The sequence below is a fragment of the Orcinus orca genome, chromosome 15 (assembly GCF_937001465.1).
Source record: "Orcinus orca chromosome 15, mOrcOrc1.1, whole genome shotgun sequence".
Taxonomy (NCBI): Eukaryota; Metazoa; Chordata; class Mammalia; order Artiodactyla; family Delphinidae; genus Orcinus; species Orcinus orca.
Genome location: NC_064573.1, coordinates 64,065,663 through 64,084,858, shown reverse-complemented (window position 1 = coordinate 64,084,858; position 19,196 = coordinate 64,065,663). Strand labels below are relative to the sequence as shown.

Sequence of the window (19,196 nt, the reverse complement as noted above, 5' to 3'; positions counted from 1 at the left end):
GACGCTGACGCGCGCGCCGCTGCCGCCCAAACAAAAGGCCGAGCGCGCCCCCGCGTGCCCCTTAAAGGAGTCTCGACACGTTTCTCTTCCTCCGAGGCCGCCTCCGAAGTGGAGGTACCAGGGAAAATTTCTCACGGACAGAAATAGCAACCGCGGCCCTGACTCAGGCGGTGGTCTTCCCAGTCTCACAGCTGGGACTGTAACTCAGCCCAGTGAGGAGGAACGAGGCGAGGCCTGAAGGCCTGGAGGAGGCCAGAAGCACATATGCCTCAGTTTCCTCGGCCCAAGAACTCAGTGCAGCTGAGCGGATAGGAGGGCTCAGGGACCGCTATCCCAGCTCCGGGCCCACACTGTTCCTGTGGCTTTGGGGATGGGGTTGGCAGGATTTCAAGGCCCAGGTGGTGTTTGGTTTGGCTGGTGCAGCCTCTGAGTGCTGGGGTTGGCGGGGGCGGGGGGACCGTCTCCATTCCCTCCTTAACTCTGCGCTTTATGCTTACCACAAGCCGGGTGCACTGAAGCCAGACAGCCCTGCCCTGGGGCGCTTACAGCTGGAGCGGGGCCTGACACACTGGAAAGCATCAAAGCATCCGTGTATCCGGTTGAACAATTGCAGTAGGTCAAAAACGGCCCACTGCTGACAATTTCCTATGGTTCCATCTGATAAATGGCAGCCGTGGTAGGTGCCACTCCAAAGAACGTCCGCGTGGGCCTGGGTGGCAGGCGAGGAGACCCTGGAGAGTTAGGAATGGTTGGCGGTGGTAACCATGAGTTTTGTTCTGTGTCTTGACAGCGGCAGGATAGGGGCTGGAACGTGGCATGATCAGAAAGAGTGACCACCACTTGGTGGACGAGGGTATGAGGGGCCATTGTGGAGGCAGGGAACAGATTATAAAGCCACTCCAGGCATCCAGCAAGATGAGGAGGAGCCCTAAGCAGGGCACCCGGCCCCGAGGACCAGGGGCTTGGGGGTGGGGTGGGCTGCAACCCTGGCTCCCAGGGCAGAGCAGGTTCCCAGCCAGTCCTCCCACCTCCCTGGCCCAGCTCTCCCCCCATCCTGGCCTTGCAGTCACAGAGACACCCCAGGCAGGCAGGTAGAAAATGACCATGTTTAATGACAGTCCTCAGTAAAAAAAAAAAAGAAAAGCCTTTATACACACTGTACACATTTACATGGCTTTGGAGGGCTTGGTGTGGGGTGAGGGCTGGAGAGGATCCGACCCATGATAGGATTGAGGTATGTTGGGGCCTCCAGGTCCCAGGGTCTCTGGCAGGAAGCACCCCCCTCCCCAGCTGCCTGGCCCTTGTGCCCTGGATCCTGGGGAACAGGTCTCCAGAACCACCAACTGGAAGGCAGCCAGTTCCAAGCACCTACCAGAGCTGACTTCTCAGGAAAAGACAGAAGGCACAGTGCCCTGGGACCCACATGCCAGCACCCTGTGTTACCCCACAGCCAGGACAGTGAGGGCTCCAACTCCCCCAGCCCTGCTGAGGTGCTACTCTGAAGGATGGGGACAGAGACCCAAGGCAGCTGGGTTTGACTGTGACCAGCACAGGTTGGGTGGAGCTGGCCTGAGGCCACCCTCACCCTTAATGCCGGAGCCTCCCTGCCCAGTCTGAGGCAGTCGCTGGCAGTGGCCACGACCCGCGCGGCCCTTCCTGCAGTCCTGATGGCAGTGCCCGCCTCCCCCCCCACCCCCGAGTAGGCACGGCTCCGTGCCGCACCCAGTGCCCACAGCCACAAAGATGGCCGTGGTCTCCAGCCGATGTCAGTGTCCTGGCAGGGGTTAGGGGCCCTGAGGACATCCAAGCCATGGTTAGCGGAAAGTATTGGCAGGCTCGGTACACCCAAAGAAGTCGGGGCCCACGAGGCGGGGGAAGCCCTCCAGGGCCTTCACCTTCACAGGGTCAAACTTCCAGTAGAGGCGGCCGCGCAGGAAGTAGGCATAGCCTGAGGAGACAGGAGGGTCAGGCGGGGCGGGTGGACACAGGGGCAAGTCCCAGTGGGCAGACCTTGGCCACTGCTGAGTTCCTTGAAACCTGTAGACCCCAGGGTGTCCCTTCCAAAACCTCCCTTTGGGCAAGCCCTTCGGCCTGCCCCAGGGTCTGATCTGAGCTACCACCCAGACTGACAGAGGCCAGAGCCTCGGAGGCCCAACTCCTGCCCCTCAGGAAAGCAAATCCCGCCCCTCTCACCACCTCTCCTGTGCCTTGAGTCAGATGGGGGACACTGGCGACCTGGAGCCCAGGAGCCCGAGACCACTACAGGACAGCTCTCCCGGCAGGTCCCGATGTGGGGGAGCACAGAAGCAAAGGGGGGACACGGGAGAGAGCGCTGGACTGTGAGTCCCAGATCTAGTGCTTCAAGATCACAGGAGGCAGGTGGCTCTTGGCTAGAAGCAGGGACTGCCTGGGTGGAGGTCCTGGTTCTGTCCACCTTGGTGGACCCGGTTAGGTACCTCACCACCTGAATCTCTGTTTGCTCTTCTGGAAACTGGGTTCATAACAGATGCTACATCGGGAAATCGCATGAGACGTGTACAGAGCTCAGCACTGTGCCCAGAGCCTCATTGGCCCTCAGCAAGCAGCAGTTATTACTTCACCAGGCACGACCAAGGGACCTCGGCAAGTCCTTGCACCTCTCTGGCCCTCAGTCTCCTCATCTGCAGCACAGGGGTCTAGCACTGCCCTGGCACGAGGAGGGGGTGGAGAAGGAGTTCGCCAGGCAGAGGACCCGCAATGAGAGCTAATGCCCAGCCACCACCGGTGGGAGATGCAGCCACCACCCCGCTTCCCCCAGCCACCCCACCCCCAGCGCACCGTCAGCATCCTGGAAGGCAGCGTCGATCTCAGAGGGCACCCCTCGCCAGTCGGTGGCCCGGCGGGGCACAGGGCTGTCCACACGACGGGTGCTGGGGTGGAAGCGCCAGTAGTCTCCGCCTCGGAAGAAGTAGATCTTGTTCTTCTCGGGGCCCCAGACCAGGGCGGCGTGGACCAGGGACCCCAGTAGGCCCAGCTCAGAGAGGGGCGCGGGGCCCAGGACTGGCTTCTCACCATCGTATACCCAGTATTGAGCTCCTGTTAGAGAGTGGGGGCTGCAACAAGCTGCCCAACTGCCACATCCAGCCACTGTGGACCCGCCCAGCCACCACCATGGCCACGGACTTTCCCAGCCTCAGTTTCCTTGTCCATAAAACATGAAGGCCAGCAATGCCTGCTTGGCACCCCCCACCCCCAAGTAGGACATTGGGCAATGCAGGCACTGGGAGGTACACGTGGGGAAGTTTACTCTAAGCAGCAGAGAGGCCGCCTGGGCTCCTGCTCCTTCCCTGCACTTGGCTGCTCTGGACAGGCACCTGCTGCCCATCCTTGGGCCCAGCCCTGCCGCAGCAGGCCCTAGCTGGGCCTTTGTGAAGTCCCTGCTGCCCGCAATGCTCCAGGCTCTCGTCTCTGCCAGACCCAGATCACATCCCTCTCTGCCTTTTCCAAGCTATACCCTCATGCGGTCACTTCACCACCTCTGAGCCCCGGAGCCTCATCTCTAGACCAGGGGTAATGATCACACATGCTCCATGGGGTGTGATACCTTCAATTCTACTCCAACCTCGAGAGCCGCTTCCTCTAGGAAGCCTCCCAGCTGTGCCCAGAGAAGTGAGCCACACTCTTCCTTCGCCCCAAGAGTTCGAGGCACACTCCATCTGTTCATCATGTCTGCCGTCTGTCCCTACCCTTGACCATGATATTCCTGAAGTGTGACCTCCAGCCCCCACTCACCTTGGAAGAACCAGATGTGGCCCTGGGCATCCTCGAAGGCTGCATCCACGGAGGTGGGCAGCCCCTGCCAGTGGCGCGAGGCCAGCGCAGGGTAGCCGGGCTGCAGCTGGCCCCCGCGCAGCCGCCATACAAAGCCTGCCTTGAAGAAGAAGAGTTCGCCGCGGATGGTGGCGACCGCATCAAAGGAGACCTGGCAGGCATCTGGTGGGGCATCTGGCTGGGGTAGGAGAGAAGGGTCAAAAAGAGCCTGCACTGGAGCCACAGAGGCCAGCATTGGGGGTCGGGGCTGGAAGCAGGGCCTCACCTCCTGCCTCCCCACCCTCCTGGGCCTCACCTCCAGTGGTGCAATCTCGTTGGTGTCCACCCCGGCCCCGGGGCCCAGGTCTGGGGGCCTAGAGGTGGGGGCTAGTCGAGGCCGGCCGTAGAGGTGCTGGATGCCCCTGCGGTCATCCGGGCTGAGGCTCAGCGGGTATCGGAAGGTGTAGAAAGGGGACATGAGGGCCTTAGCAGCTGTCGTGTGCTGCAGCCCGAGCACATGGCCAAATTCGTGGGCTGCCACCTGCAGGAGGTCTGTGCCTGGAAAAGGGAGATAGCCCAGCAATCCCCGAGCTCCTGCAGCAAGACACTGAGCTGCGGGCCCAGCTCAGGGACCTCGGCAAGTCCCCATTCTCTATGATGTTCAGTAGCCCCATCTGGAAAGTGGGTCCCCAGCCCATACCCTGGTTGTCCCCGATTGTCCAGGTCTCGTCATAGTCGAAGTGGACATCCCCTTCTCGGTGGGTCTTGGGGAAGAAGGCGTGGGCCAGGATGCCCCCAGGTCCATCAAATGGGAGGTTGTCCCCATGCCAGTACCTGCAGGGGAGTGGGGGCAGAGTCAGTGGCTGCTGATGGGTGGGGCTCATTCCTAGAGGGGTCCCCGGCCACTGGCTCACCTGGTGAAGTCGATCATGATGTCAGCGTGGCCCTCGTGCACCTCGGTAAAGGTGAGTGGCGTCACATCACTCCATACCTGTAGGGCCTCTGCCACCGTTTGCCGCACCTGTTCCCGCACCAGCTGCCATGGGAACCGGAGGATCCTGGGGGAGGAGCAGGGGCCTGGACCTGGCTCATGGGGCAGCGTCAGCCCCTGATGGCTGTTGGGCCAGGAGTTGCCCCTGGATGCTGCTCAGTGGGGGAGCAGGCATGCACGACACAGGCCAGGTGTGCCCTGGGCTCAGGTGTGGCACACCAGTCCCTCTGCCACATGGGCACATCTTTGTGTGGGTTTGTGTCCTCAGGTGCCCATGAGTATCTGCATTGGGTGGAAAGAACACAGGACCAGGAGCCCCGAGGCCCACCTTCTAGACCTGACTATACCGCTCACTGTGGGGAGCCCTTGGGCCCTAGACCTGCCCCCTCCTGGTTCCCAGCTCCCCACCCAGGACATTTCCGGAGCCCCCAGCAGTCTCAGCTCCAATGCCTCGGGGCACCACACCAGTATTCACACCTTCTCTCCCAGGATGAGCCCCACTGCATCACCCTGAGGGGCCTCAGGTCACCTGAGCTATTACCTGTCCTGCCACTGCTGCTCCCTACCTGCTCGGATCCCAAGTTGCAGCGATAGATATGAACCCGGTGTGGATAACACCTAGCTCGCTGAGAGGAGGGGCCGTGTCTGCCTCATTCACCACAGAATCCCAGGACCTGGCCCTTAGTGCATCCCCACAGAGGCTGCCTGGCTGACTGAAGGCTGTGTCCCCACATGTCTACGGTGTGACCAGGCATGTGCTGAGACTCCTCTGCTGAAGGAGGGCATGGGTACAGGGGGTACCATCTGTGTGGGCATCTAAGTGTGGGTTTGGGGTGTTGACCCAGGGGGCTCAGAGGCCAGTGGATACACCAGCCTGTTACTATGGGGATCTGGCACAAGTGTGTCTCAAGAAGCAGGGTGAGGGCGGTAGGTGGAGGGCGAGAGCCTGCTCGCAGCCCCTGGCCCTACCTGTAGGTGAGGTCCGTCTTTTCCCAGCGCCCGCCCGACAGCACGAACCGCTTTTGTCGGTTGTGGGCACTCGGCCCATCCAGCGGGTCAGGCACGCCGCAGCGGGGAGGTCTGGGGCCGGCGGCAGGCTGAGGGGCCTCCTGAGCAGTCGGGGCAGATGCCGGGCTGCTGGGAGGAGCTTCACGCCAGGGCTGTGGACCCCTTCTCACTGGGTGGCGGCGGTGGGCATCCTGTGCAGGAGAGAGGATGCAGGGACCTGCTTAAGCCTTGGGTCCTGGTGGCCTATGGTCAGAGGTGTGGACGGTCAGCGCACCCTCACTTGACCCCAGCCGGCCGTGTCGATGGCCAAGCTGAGGCCGTCACGCAGCAGGGCCCTTTGGCACAGGCTGACTGGCATCCAGATGCTGATTCCAAGGCCTCCTACCGCCTCCTGCCCCCTTGTGGAGGGCCTGGGCTGCCAGGCACCTACTCCCGCTATTTGGGCTGGTGAGGACTGGGTCGGGGTGCAGCCCTGACTGCACTCTTCACACACACCCAGGAAGGGACCCCACAAAGCTTCCAAGGAAAGGCCAGGCCCTTGTGCCCTCCACCCCCCCAGCAGATACCTTTCCACCTACCTTTCTTCCTGGGTGCCCCCGGCCCCCACTCTGCCCTCTCCAGTTACGTGAGCTGGCTCCTGCCCAGGACAGCCACTGCAGCCACTCCCCAGCGTGGAGGGGCTGCAGTCCTGCCTCAATCTGCTCACCTGACAAATGGGGACGATACTTCCTCAGAGCGTGGATCTGAGGATGAACCAGGCAGTGCACACAAAGTGCGAAGGGCACCGGGAACTGAGGTCTGATTGCTGGGGGCAGTCTTGCTCACGCCCTGCCAGGGCTGGGTACACGGTGGGGCTAGATGTGCTCTGTTTGCCCCCTCCCCGGGGGTATGTGGGGCAGACAGTTACCAGACACCCAGCCCCACCGTGCCAGAGCCCATGGACCACAAACAGTGATTCTGACCTGGAGCTCCCACCCTCCGAGAGTCCCAGGATGGAGGTCGCAGTTCTCATGCATGGAAAAAACAGAAGCTCAGAGAGGTAGAGAGACCCAGCGGGGTCACCCAGCAAGGGCATGGCCGGGCCAGGTGAGGACTCTAGCATCCCAGGCAGGGGGCAAAGGCCCGGCTTGGGACACAGTAAAGCTGGGGGAGAGGCACAGAGCAGTGCCGTCTGCTGAGAGACTCAGCGCCTGTCTAGTCTGGGCCTGTCTGGTCAGGGCCGCTGTGGCCTCACCACAGCCATATTTGGGGCGGGAGCTGGGCCACCCAGGCCCCACCCTCGGCCTCAGCCTCTGGCGGCTCTCCCAGGCCCTGGGTGCCCCAGAGCTCTGGTGAGCATCCTAACCCCCCCAGCTCCCGATTCCAGAGCCACCAAGAACTCAACAGCCTGGAGCCACTCAACCCCCAAGGACTCCCCATGATGTAGGGGTCCTCTAGACACCTGGAGCTTCTGGGGTGTGAGGCCCTGGGCCAGTTTTCCCGATTTCAGAGTTGCTTCTTGAATGGCTGATCACCTGACAGAGCCCAGCCATACTGAGTGTGCCAGTACTAAGTACTGATGGCTGTTGCAGCTCACCCGTATCTAGGCTAGGACGCTGCCAACTGCTCCACGGACACGCTCTCAGCCCCTGATGGGACCTCCCACCATCTCTGCAGTCATCATCCCCATTTCTCAGGTGAGGACCCGGAGCCCAGAGAAGTTAAACAACTTGTGGGGGACACAGCTGGCAGGTGGCGGGCTGTCTGCACTCACAGCCCACCCGCTATTTGCTACTCTGCTCTGCTCTTCAGGCTGGGGTCACCCTACCCCTGGAGGAGGGACACATGCTGGCCTCACCTTGGTGACAGAAAAGAAGGAAGGGGAAATGATTAAGTACCTGCCACTTCCCAGGCACTCTGGAGGCAGGTTCACTGAACCTCCCCCACCTCCATCCCCGGCATAAGTTGGAGAGGATACGCATGCCAGGTCTCACATCAAGGATGTGGACCCCAGACTTATGTGACGAGCCATGACGGCCTGCACCTTCCCCTCCCCAGGAAGGTCTAGCCCATAGACCTCCAGGATAAATAGATTCCTTCCCCCCAACCCTGGCCAGGATCTGAGGACCCTCCCCAGAAAGGCCAGGGCTGCGTCGTTCCTGGGAGCCCCAAACAGCCCAGAGCCCAGCCTGAAAGCTCTGTTTATGCCTGCGAGCAGAAATTGCTCCTCTCCTCTGCCCCACCAGTGAGGCCTGAGCAGCCAGCCACAGAGGGAGGGTGGGTGTGCCTTCCTTTCCTGCTCCCACGAGGCACCAATTCCTCATGGATCCCCCATGAGGACCCCTGGATCATGGGACTGTCAGTGCAGCAGAAAGAGCCACGGGCTGAGATTCAGAAGGCCCAGTTCTGTGCTGTGGAGACCCTGGATGGAGTGACCCTGGGCAAGTCACTGTCCTCTCTTAGCCTCGACTCTCCTATCTGTCAAATGGGAATGGTGCCATGGCAAAGGGCTAAATGACCTCCATCTGTAATGCCCGCTGCAGCATCTGGCGCAGAGAAGAGCCTCTTCCTGGTCTGGCTTCTTGCCCCGTGGGCCCTCCCCTCCCACACCTGGGAATCTGCTCCACCCAATTCCCTACAGCTCCCCTGAAGTTTCCAGACTTTAAATCGTAACAAAGGAGTTGCAGCTAGAAGGGAGCTCTCAGGCCCAGAGAGGAAAAGTGACTCGTGCTGGGTCCACCCACGAGCCAGGGGCCTCTTGCTCCCCGCCCACATCACGTTCATTGGTACTGGAGAGCGAATGACAGGAGGCACTAGGATCAAGGCCCCTGGGCAGTGGGGTCTTTTTCTTGGAGCCCACCATTTAAGGGCTCTTGGCCTCAGTTTCCCATTGCTGGGATAGGACACATGCTCCCTGCCCTGCCGACATCCCGCACTCTCTTCCCCAGTCCTTTCCGGCCTGGGGCCAGGGGCCCTCCCTAGCTGCAAGGCCTGGCACGCAGCAACCTGATTCCTCAGATGGGTGTGCCAGTCCCCCCAGGGCAGCTGGGAGGCAGTGAGGTGGGGGGTGGGCATAGACCACGCCTGGCCTCATCTACAGCCCTGGGGGATTGGGGAGCAGGTATCACCCCATTTCCCAGGGGAAGAAACAGAGCCCAGAGAGGTCAAGGTCTTGGCTCAGGGTCACACAGCAAGTCAGCCAAGAGCTGGGCCTAAACCTGGGGTTCATGCCTCCCCACCCATAGCCCCCCATCCCCCCAGCTCTGGCCTGTCTCCAAAATCCACATTCCTGAGAAATGCGCCTCTTTGGAGAAGGTCTGCCTCCTCCTCGGCCAGCTGCCTCCCTCAGCCTGCCCTGGGGAGGGTGCCCAGCTCCTTCACCCCACCCTTCTCTGGCAGGCACCAAACCACAGCCTCAAACATACTCGAGGAATTTCTTGGGGAACTCAGCCTCCTGGCTGAGCTAGAGGCTTGGGGTCAGCCCCTGGGTCAACCTCCAATTAGGAAAATGGGAGGTACCTAGCAGAGGGGAAGTGAGGGAAGACCCCAGACTGGAAAGTGCTGGGTCTGTTTGCTGTTGGTCCAGCGGGACAGTTACTCATAGCTACTCTCTCTACTGTGGGCAGGAGGTGACCCTGAGGGGAGGGCATTTGGTTAGACTGTGAGGAAGGCAGGGAGCATCACCACGCCATTCTACGCCCCTCTGAGGCTCAGAGAGATCAAGAAACCTGCCCAAGTCACACCGCTAGTGGGGAGGCAGGTCCATCTCCCCCCACCTCCCCCGCTGGCTCCAGAAGGGAAGGCAGCGTCCACCCCACTGGGCGGCGGGGCTTTCATCAACCCTGAAGGCTGTGAACTGGGATGGATAAATATTTACAGAGCTTTTCTGGCCCTGCCAACAGCAGTCCGGGGATAAACACATCGGAGGCGACCCCAAATGCTCCCTGCATATCTGCAGCGTGACAGACAACGGCCCAGCTCAGACCCAGACCCAACTGACACCGCACGAGCGGCAAAGTAGCAGCTGCAGGTGACGTCTCCAGTGTGCCTGGCTGAGCCCTCTCCTGGCCTCACCTCATATACTCTTCAGCCCAGCAGCGGGCACTCTTGCCTCCCACCCACCCAGACAAGACTGGGGTCGGGGGTGCTGAGGCTCCAGAGGGCTCACCTAGGGTCACGTGGTTCAAACCCAGGTCTCTCCTATACCCGAACCCCATGGATTCAACAGCTACCCAGGGTGATTTCTGACTCTGCCCCAAGGTCTAGGGGACCAGGAGGGGCTGGGAAAGAGGCAGGGTCCCTGGACTGAGGTGCCACCACCCCTTCTGTCCTCTCCTGCTCCTATAGCCAGGGCAGGGGAGGGCAGAGCTGGCGTGGCTGGACAGAGGGGCCCAGACTGGCCAGACCTCCCTCCTCACTGGACTCTACCTGCCACCTCCCTAATGCTCCCATCCCTGCCTGGGCTGGCTGGATGCTCAGCTGGGCGTCTGAGTGGGCTGGGTACCCAGCGGGCTCTGGGCCTGCAGTTGCCCAGGCTGTGACCCCAGGCCCACCTGGCCGCCCCTGGGACTGGTCCCCCCAAGCGCCAGCCGGAGGGGAGGGTGCAGTTTTCCCAGGCACACACGGGCTGTCACACATGCCGGGACCTCCTTCCTCTCCAGATCACACCTTCCTCTCCCTTCCCTGTCTGACCCTACGCCCTGCTCTCTGAGGGTCTCGATTCCCTGCTCTCGGCCCCTTCTTTCTCACCCAACTCATATAACACACACTAGCTCTCACACTCATGCTGCCTCCTGGCTCCACGCTCCCCAATATCACCACTCTCAGGTGCCAGGCGGTGGCGCCTCCTCCAGGCTCAGACCCCATTTCCCCGGCAAAGGCTGCCCTCCCCAGCGCTTCCTTAACCCTCCAGCCTGGAGGTGTGCTCACGGAGACCACACATCTGGAGGCTGACGCCAGTCTGAGACCTGCTGGGCTTTGTCCCTGTAGTGAATAGGGGGCCCTGTAGCCACTCCCGCTGTACCTCCCCCAACACACACCCCACTATCTCGGCCGGGCCGCCGAGGAGCAGGTCCCAGAGCTGGGAGGGGGGTGCGGAGTCCCGCTCACCAGCCTGAGCGATCCCGGCGCAGGCTCCACTTGCACACCTCCAGGGACAGGAAACTCACTATCTATCACGCCCCCAGGGACCCAGACAACTTTTCGGGTAACGGGCCGCGCCGGGCCACCCCGGGCATCCCCGTGGGTCCAGCTCGGCCACCGGGCCCAGCCCGCGTGCCCGGCGCCCCTCGGTGGGGGGTGGCCAGCCGGCGGCGGGCACTCACCGGCGACCGCGGGGCCCGGGCCAGCAGCGGCGGCGGCGGGAGCAGCAGCAGCAGCAGCGGGAGCAGGAGGGCGCGCAGGGCCGCGCCGCGGAGCCGGGCGGCCCAAGCCATCCGCCCCGGGGCTGCTGGGCCTGCTGGGCCGCGCCGGCCGCCGCCCCTTATAGCCTCCGCCCCGGCCCCGCCCGCCCGGCCCCGCCCCCGCGTCTTTTGTTCTGCACTCGCCCCGTGCTGGCGGCCAGGGTGGGGGAGGTGGGCGGGGAGGGCTGGCCAGGCGGGGGCCGGCCCGCGGACCCAGTCCTTCCCGGGCGGGCCGGCCCTGCGGTCTCAGGGTCCTGGTGCTGGGGGACCCTGGCCAGCCGGTGCTGCTCCGGGCCTCAGTTTCCCCGATGCGGTGGAGAGTCTGAGAGGCGCCGCGTTTCACTCCTCCCCCTCCTGACCAGGCCACCTTTGGAAGGCGCATCCCTAGCTGGTCTCCCTGGGGGCCTGACCTCTGACCTCCTGTTAGCCTGTGACAGGTGGCGGTACCCACGGGCAAGTTCTGCCACTCCTCAGAGCCTCAGCTGATCCATCTGGAAGATGGCACTATAGCCCCTGTGAGGAAAGGGATATTAAAGTGTGCCCCAGAGGAAACTGAGGCATATGGAGGCGGCTGGCCAGGACCCCAGCTTGGCGCAGAACCATAGACAATTATAGATGGGGAAACTGAAGCCCTAAGAGGGAGGGACGAGATCAGGCTTTTCCAAACCAGCAGGCAGGCAGAGGGGTCAGAAGGCCCTCTAGCTGGTCAGCTGGAGGGAGGGTACGGTCAGAAAGCCATGGGGGGCAGTGTCTGAGTGGGGCACTGGGGGCCCAGGCTGCCCCTTGGTCAGGGACTAACAGGCTCCTCTGGCCCCCTCCGGCCCAGCCTCCTGAGACCGAGGATAAGTAGGTGAGAATCAGAGGAGGGGGTGATGACCACACTCTGGAAGGGATCCTCCAGGCTCATATACTCTCTGTGATGACCAGGGACCTCACCAGCTTGCCAGGCAATCCGCTCCATCATGGGCAATGCTGGGGAGCCAGGACACAGGCGGTGGCTCCCGTCCTGGCGGGCGGGGTGCTGAGCTGCCTCAGTGTGAGGCTGTGGGCACCCGTCCTGGGCCTAAGAAGGGGGGAGGCGGTGTGGGGAGGGGGAGGAGAGGGACACTGGCTGACTCAGTCCTCCCTCCGGGTTCCAGTCCGGGGAGCCTTCACAGCCTCTCCAGGGAGGCTCTACAGAGACCCCTAGAGGGCAAGGAGAGGAAAGACAGCAGTGCTTTTTACTACCTGGGCTGTTTGCCATCTTTTTCTTTAAAGTGATTTACTTTTAAAAATTGAAATGCCTACTTCAGCCTCATTTTAGCCACATTGGTCAAGAAGTCATAGATTTAAACCAGAGCGGTTTGGTCGTTAGTCGGAGGAGCTTCTTCCATTAGTTCGGAGACTGCGGCTCTTCATTGGGCAGCAGGAGCGGTGCAGAAGCGGCGTAGAACTTAGGCATTGGGTGAAAGAAATTGGCCCGAACCAAGCAGACTGCTCGTAAGTCCACGGGTGGCAAAGCGCCCCGCAAACAGCTGGCCACTAAAGCGGCCAGGAAAAGCGCCCCCTCTACCGGCGGGGTGAAAAAACCTCATCGCTACAGGCCCGGGACTCTTGCGCTTCGAGAAATCCGTTGTTACCAGAAATCCACCGAGCTTCTGATCCGGAAGCTGCCTTTCCAGAGGTTGGTGAGGGAGATCGCCCAGGATTTCAAAACCAACTTGAGGTTCCTGAGTGTCGCCATTGGTGCGCTTCAGGAGGCTAGTGAAGCGTACCTGGTGGGTTTATTTGAAGATACTAATTTGTGTGCCATCCACGCTAAGAGAGTCACCATCATGCCCAAAGACATCCAGTTGGCTCGCCGGATATGGGGAGAGAGAGCTTAAGTGAAGGCAGTTTTTATGGTGTTTTGTAGTAAATTCTGTAAAATACTTTGTTTAATTTGTGACTTTTTTTGTAAAAATTGTTTATAATATGTTGCATTTGTACTTAACTCATTCCGTCTTTCACTCAGGATGAATGCAAAAAGTGACTGTTCACAGACCTCAGTGATGTGAGCACTGTTGCTCAGGAGTGACAAGTTGCTAATATGTAGAAGGGATGGGTGATATTTCTTGCTTCTCATGATGCATGTTTCTGTATGTTAATGACTTGTTGGGTAGCTATTAAGGTACTAGAATTGATAAATGTGTACAGGGTCCTTTTGCAATAAAACTGGTTATGACTTGAAAAAAAATCATAGATTTGATGAGCTAATTGTATGTTTTTTTCTGATACACATGAAAATATAGACAGTAAAAATATTTGTGTAATATATATATATATATATATATATATTTGTGTAACTACCTTAAGTGGTCTTGAGTGCCTCCAGGGGAGCATGGCCTTGCTTTGCGGAACCACAGTCCACCTGTCATGGGAGCTCAAGTAACAACCTCCCACGTTGTAGGCCGCAGTGGAGAGCCATGGTTACAGCAAGCTGGGCTGGTCACAGAGGGCTTCCTGCAGGAGGAGGACCCTGATCAGCCTAGGAAGGCCAGTTTGGCAATAGGAACAAGTGGTCAGTGGCTGCATGAGCAAAGGGGTGGAGGCTGGACCAGGCCTGGCATGTCTATGAGGAGAGAGTAGCCACCCTTCACATGCTTCCCTCACCTCGAGGCCAATGGTCACCCCCACTGCAGAGAGGAGAAAATTTTGGCCCAGGCCTGGATGAGGATCAGGGGAGGGCCGTGCTTCCCAGGCTGGCTGACAGGACTGTGTGGTTGGGACGCAGTAGAGACATGCTGAGCCTGCCAGGCACTGCCCATGTCCCCTGCGTCCCTTCTGCCCCTTCCTCACAGAGGGGACTCCTCTCCCCACCTGGGACCCCTCCCCCACGATTTTGCTGTGGGCGATTTCATCCTCCCCACAGTCCTGGTGCTGGGAGGACTCCCTCGGGCATAGGGGACAGTGATGATGGGGTGGTAAAGAGGTCAGGACCTCTCCCCGCTAAGGGTAGCAATAAAAGACTATGAAAACCTCCAGTTCCCGAAGGGCTGGGAAGCGTCTTAAATTCGGCATTGCCCTGCCCTGGGCCTGGAACCAAGGTGGTAAAATTCGAGGCCACAGGATTCAAACCCGCACAAACACCTCTAGGTTACGGCCTTTGGGAGGGACACGCTGCATAAACGCTGTAGGGGTCTGGCGCTGCATCCGTGGCGCAGGGGGTCGGGTTGGGTGGAGGGCCACGCAGGGGGCCTCGTCGCACCCCAGCGGGGGCTGCCCGCGCCCCGCAGTGATTTTGCCGGGAAGGAGTCCGAGAGCGGTCCGGACGCCCCCTGGCGGGAGCTCTGGGGACCGTCGCGGAGGGTGGGTGCTTCTTCCCCTGCCCAGTCCACCCGCGACCCTGAGGCCACGCCGGAGCCAGCGAGCCCGGTCCGATAGAAGGGGGAGGAGCAGGGACCGGCCTCCTGGTGCCCCACTTTCCGAGCGCGGGACAGCCCCTAGCTCCACTCCCAGAGCTCCGCGGTGGTCTTTGAAGGGCCAGGCTTCGCTCCTGCGTACGCCCTCGGCGCCCTGCGACAGCGGCCCGTGTCCCCAGGGCGCACATAGCTCGGGCCAGGAGCTGGGAGGGAGCAGGGTCACCGGCAACGGGTGCAGCCTGTTGGAGAGGCCGGGTGACCCACGAGGGTGCAGCCTGGCCCCGGGTCCCGAGCCTCCGGCCGGGGGCGTGTCCCCGCGGCCCCGCCCCGGCCCCGCCCAGCAGCGCCGGCCGTGACAGGCGTCGCCGCCTTCGTCCCCGAACCGGAACAGCAGTCACCGTTGCTGTCTCCGACTCGGTTCAGCCGGTCCCACCGCCGCCACCATGCCCCGGGGGAGCCGCAGCATGGGCGCCCGGCCAGCCAGGTGGGAGCGGGACGAGGGCCCGCAGGGTGGGGTCTGGGGAAGCGCGGCCCCCAAGGACGTGACAGCGTGACCTTGGCGGCTGCTGCGCCATCTTGGCGGGGGAGGGGCGGGGGTACCGCAATCAGGCGTCTAAGACGGTGGTCGTACACCCTCCGGGAGGAGGAGAGGGTGCTTCTCCGGAGCTGCGGGCCCCTGGGGCCGCCGGCCTGGAGTCCGGCCGGGATTAACCCAGCTTCTTCCCATCCCGCAGCCGCAGCGCCGCGCCCCCTGCCCACCCGCCCGCGCACCCGCCGCCCTCGGCCGTGGCCCCGGCCCCCGCCCCGTCGGGCCAGCCCGGCCTGATGGCGCAGATGGCGACCACGGCCGCCGGAGTGGCCGTGGGCTCGGCTGTGGGACACGTCATGGGCAGCGCCCTGACCGGAGCCTTGAGCGGGGGGAGCTCAGAGCCCGCCCAGGCTGCTGCCCAGCAGGTGAGCAAGGGTTCAGGGGAAACTGAGGCCGCCTTCTCTCAAGGCCACTGAGCGGGGAGCTGCTGGAACGTCCAGCGAGGAGTGTCCAGGGTGTCCAGAGCTGCCTCGGCCAGGGACTGTGCCCAAGAAGGGTCCTATTAGTCGCTCTGCTGTTGGTCTCTGGTCACAGGACGGCTCTCCCTGCCCCTCCCCTGGCGCCAAGGTCCCTAGACCCCGTGGACAGACACCAACCAGCCCTTTAAAGATGGGGAAACTGAGGCCCTTAGGGTCTCAGAGACTGGCCCAAGGTCACCTAAACCTAGTAGAAGGGAGGGATGTTGAAGTTCCTGAGTCCGTGCTCTCTCTCCCAGGTAGCCCCTTCCTGTAGCCCCTGCACCCAAGGGTGAAGGGTAGCCAGTGACTCTGGGTCTGTTCCCTGCTGGCCTGTCCCCCACTGGGCACCCCACCAGTCCTGAACCAAATTCTGGCTTAGTGGTGGGGTCGGGGGTAATGAGGATCAGTGTTGCTGAGCAGGAAGGTGCTAGAACTTGTGGGGGTGGGGCTCATACTCTAGCAGAGCACTGGGCTTTTCTAGAACCTTCTCTCACCTCCCACCCCCACCTGCCAGCATACCTGTTATGAGGCAGCTGGGAATGCTGTCTGTACCAGCACCAACAGGGTGGCTTTGAGAGGGCTGTGGGCTCACCCTGTTTCAGGGATGGAGCAGCTGAGGCTACACAGGGCAGGCTGGGCCTGGCAGGGCTGGGGGCGTTAGGAGGGGCAGCTGGCACCCCCAGCTCTGGAGTCCTCTTCTGGGTGCCAACCCCAAGCTGACCTTGCTGCTTCCTGTGCTGTAACCTCAGGCCCCGGCCCGCGCTGCCCCGCAGCCCCAGCAGATGGGGCCCTGCGCCTATGAGATCAGGCAGTTCCTGGACTGCTCCACCACTCAGAGCGACCTGACCCTGTGCGAGGGCTTCAGCGAGGCCCTGAAGCAGTGCAAGTACAACCACGGTGAGCTGGGAAGCCCTGACCCCTGCTGGGGCGGGAGCGGTGGTCTCTCCTCCTGTACCTTCGGCCTGACCTCCACCTGTGCCGGCCCTCCCTCTGCAGGTCTGATCTCCCTGCCCTGAAGAGACCGGTGCAGATTCAGGGGCCAGCCCTGCAGCCACTTTCACACCTTCACCGACAGCAAGACCATGACATCAGATTGTACCCACATAGCTGAGACTGGGAGTGAGGAGAGGGTTTCTCACCCCACAGATGATCCAAGACGAAAATGTGCAATTAATAGTTTATGTTAGATCCGAGCCTGCTGTGTCCACTCTCATTGGACTTTCTGCGGGTGGGGGAGGATGAATGGATGTCCCACTGTGGAGTGGGATGCTTCACCTTCAGCTGGTGTCCTGGGTGGGGAGGGTGACCTTGTAATCCTGTGTAATCTGACAGCCTCGGGCAGTCCAGACTGGGTGGTGAGGCATTAGCAGGTGACCATAAGCCTCAAGGGCGTCTGACTCCTGGGGCTGGAATCCCTGGAGGAGCGTGCTGTCTCGTCTCAGGGACCCCTGCCCCTCCACCCTTCTCATCTCTGCCTCTGGATCCCTTTCTCTGCACCCACACCCTTGGGGCCCCGCGGCGGCCTCACGTTCTGTCGGTGACCTTGCAATTTCCCAGAAATTCCAGATTCTGCAAGAGTAATACTGCTGGGCCTTTGCACCTGATCACACCAGGCAGAGGTCACGGCCAACCCCCTTGGATCTGAGTCCAGCTCGGCCACTTGGCCGTGATGTGCCAGGTCACGGGGCCTGCCAGAACAGAGGTGCTGGCCCTTCAGACGCCATCACACACTCTGTGCTGCTGCCTTCACTGAGTTCATTCAGCAGCTCTGCACTGAGCACCTACGGTGTGCCAGGCCCTATTCCACATCTCCCCGCCCATGTGCAGGCATTTAGCCTCCAGCGGGATGGTGGGGACCTGTCGCTGGATATAGTGTCTTCCATCGTGTGGGTATATGTGTGTCTCTGAGGGGGTTGGCATTGGGGTCCACCTCTCAGCACACACATCTGTCCCCTGGGAAGGGGTCCCATATCTGGGTATGAGCATCCCCCCAGGGATCCATGTCTCCTCCTTACCTGGCTCTCGGCCCCAGCTAGTGGGTCCCAGGCAGCAGGAAGCCCACCCTTCGGGGCCGTGAAGGAGGGCCTTGCTCCTGGTGGCCACGCAGAGTGCCGGCACGCCTTCTCCAGCCATCGCCCAGGGTGGGGGGGTGGGGGGAGTCCCGACAGCCAGCGCAGCTCCTCTGGAAGGCCCAAGAAGCCCTGCCTGTGGGGGACTGGTGGGAAGGCACATCCTCCCCCTGGGGCTCTCCTGTGACACTCACCTGCCAGCTCTGGACACCGCTCATCCAGGTTCTCCAGGAGGGACTCATAGCAGGTGGGGGCCCTGCCCTCACCCTCTGCGGAGGGAAGAAGGCTGATTCCTGGCTGGCCTGGTGGTCCACACCCCCACCTCTCACTCTGGACCTGTTTGCTGGCCCACAGTGGGGTCAGGACAGGGCATTGGATGGGAAGTTCAGGGCTAGGTCCTGGCCAAAGCAGGGGCTCGGCAGGGCTTGCGTGGTCTGTGGCTGCTCTTCCCCATCTTATATTCCAGCATAGCTGCACAGGGGGAATCTGGGGCCCCACTTACTGATGATCTGCACTAGGACATAGATCCCACGCTCCTGCAGCAGGGAGCTGCCCATGGAGGGCGCCAGGGAAGGCCCCTCCTCCAGTCCCTCAGCCAGGTTCACCAGGTGCCCGTCCTCAGCCAGGAGGGCTATGGTCACTGGGGAAGCAGAGAGGGAGGCAGGGCAGGGCTGGAATCCCTACCTGGGGGCCCTCAGAGGTTCTCCCAGCACCCCTCCCTGCCCCCTCACCATCTGGGGGCACCTGCCCCCTCTGCCTCAGGTGGGTGATGAGGAGCACCAGGCTGCACCAGGGGTTCACCAGCTCCCAGCAGCCAGCTGTGGGGGAGGAGCAGAGGTGAACGAATGGCACCCTCTACTCCCCCCAAACTGGGACCCTCTGCCTCCCTCCCGTCTCTTCCCTACAGAGCAGGGAATGGGGCTATGAGATTAGGAACGTACCCCCTTCCATCTCCCAAGATGTCGGTGACCGGGGTGCACAACTGCTGTCTTTCTCACGCGGCCCGACCCTCCCACTTCAGCCCCACCTCCGGCACCTGACAGCCCCTCACCCCCTACCCCGCACCAGCCCCGCCTCCACCAGAAGGTCAGGAATCTGCAGCTGGGGCTAGAGCTTTAGGTGCCTCATGCCCCCTGAAGCTGGAGGACCACTGACCAGCTAAGGGATGGAGCAGTTTGAACATTTGCTCCACGGCAGCGGCTTGGTGGCTTCATGGCCCATGCGCTCCTAGAGGAGCCCACGTGCATTTCCCAGGACCCAGCCGGGGTTTCCCCTCAAGGGACTCTCCGCGGACGCTCCCATCCCTTCCCATGTGTACCCCTTCCCCACGCCGCCTCCCTACTCTCCCTCAAGGCAGAGGGAATGTACCCCCACCAGTCTTCCGGGACAGGGGACCCCACTTACCTCCAGACATCACCGTGATAAACATGGCTGCACGGGGGAGGAGACAGATGTGGGGGCTTTGATCCCCCAACCCCCAACTTCCTGACTAAGGAAGGAGCTGGGGCTGAGATCTACCCCATGTGGTGCC

General features: G+C 61.7%; 4 protein-coding genes across 9 annotated transcripts; 2 read left to right on the top strand and 2 right to left on the bottom strand.

Moving 5' to 3' along the window:
* Nucleotides 1-1,092: 1,092 nt before the first annotated feature.
* MMP11 (matrix metallopeptidase 11) lies at nucleotides 1,093-11,349 on the bottom strand. 6 transcript variants are annotated; one of them, XR_007471870.1, is made up of 9 exons: nucleotides 11,092-11,349; nucleotides 5,750-5,979; nucleotides 4,704-4,847; nucleotides 4,490-4,623; nucleotides 4,106-4,347; nucleotides 3,772-3,988; nucleotides 2,818-3,075; nucleotides 2,194-2,509; nucleotides 1,814-1,948 (listed from the first exon to the last, which is right to left on the bottom strand). XR_007471870.1 is itself a non-coding variant. In XM_049698484.1 (8 exons), exons 1-8 carry the CDS (start codon nucleotides 11,200-11,202, stop codon nucleotides 2,391-2,393), a joined length of 1,455 nt encoding a protein of 484 aa, XP_049554441.1. In that variant the 5' UTR covers nucleotides 11,203-11,349; the 3' UTR covers nucleotides 1,093-2,390. The 6 variants fall into 6 exon arrangements, 5 of the variants coding, with proteins under 5 accessions (XP_049554441.1, XP_004276086.1, XP_049554443.1 ...); XM_049698484.1 differs by having other exon boundaries at nucleotides 1,093-2,509; XM_004276038.3 differs by lacking the exon at nucleotides 2,194-2,509 and having other exon boundaries at nucleotides 1,093-1,948.
* Nucleotides 11,350-12,617: 1,268 nt separating this feature from the next.
* LOC101289824 (histone H3.3A-like) lies at nucleotides 12,618-13,079 on the top strand (the record flags this gene model as incomplete). Its single annotated transcript, XM_012535315.3, has 1 exon — nucleotides 12,618-13,079. A coding segment is annotated over one exon (417 nt), but the record flags the coding sequence as incomplete, so codon positions are not given.
* Nucleotides 13,080-14,875: 1,796 nt separating this feature from the next.
* Nucleotides 14,876-16,789, top strand: CHCHD10 (coiled-coil-helix-coiled-coil-helix domain containing 10). Its single transcript, XM_004276037.4, has 4 exons — nucleotides 14,876-15,033; nucleotides 15,284-15,503; nucleotides 16,346-16,493; nucleotides 16,593-16,789. Exons 1-4 carry the CDS (start codon nucleotides 14,993-14,995, stop codon nucleotides 16,610-16,612), a joined length of 429 nt encoding a protein of 142 aa, XP_004276085.1. The 5' UTR covers nucleotides 14,876-14,992; the 3' UTR covers nucleotides 16,613-16,789.
* A 731-nt stretch (nucleotides 16,790-17,520) lies between these two features.
* On the bottom strand, nucleotides 17,521-19,094 carry C15H22orf15 (chromosome 15 C22orf15 homolog). Its single transcript, XM_033439711.2, is given in 6 exon segments — nucleotides 17,521-17,751; nucleotides 17,753-17,778; nucleotides 17,860-17,934; nucleotides 18,168-18,305; nucleotides 18,397-18,483; nucleotides 19,070-19,094. Coding segments are annotated over 6 exon segments (474 nt in total). The 3' UTR covers nucleotides 17,521-17,628.
* Nucleotides 19,095-19,196: the final 102 nt, after the last annotated feature.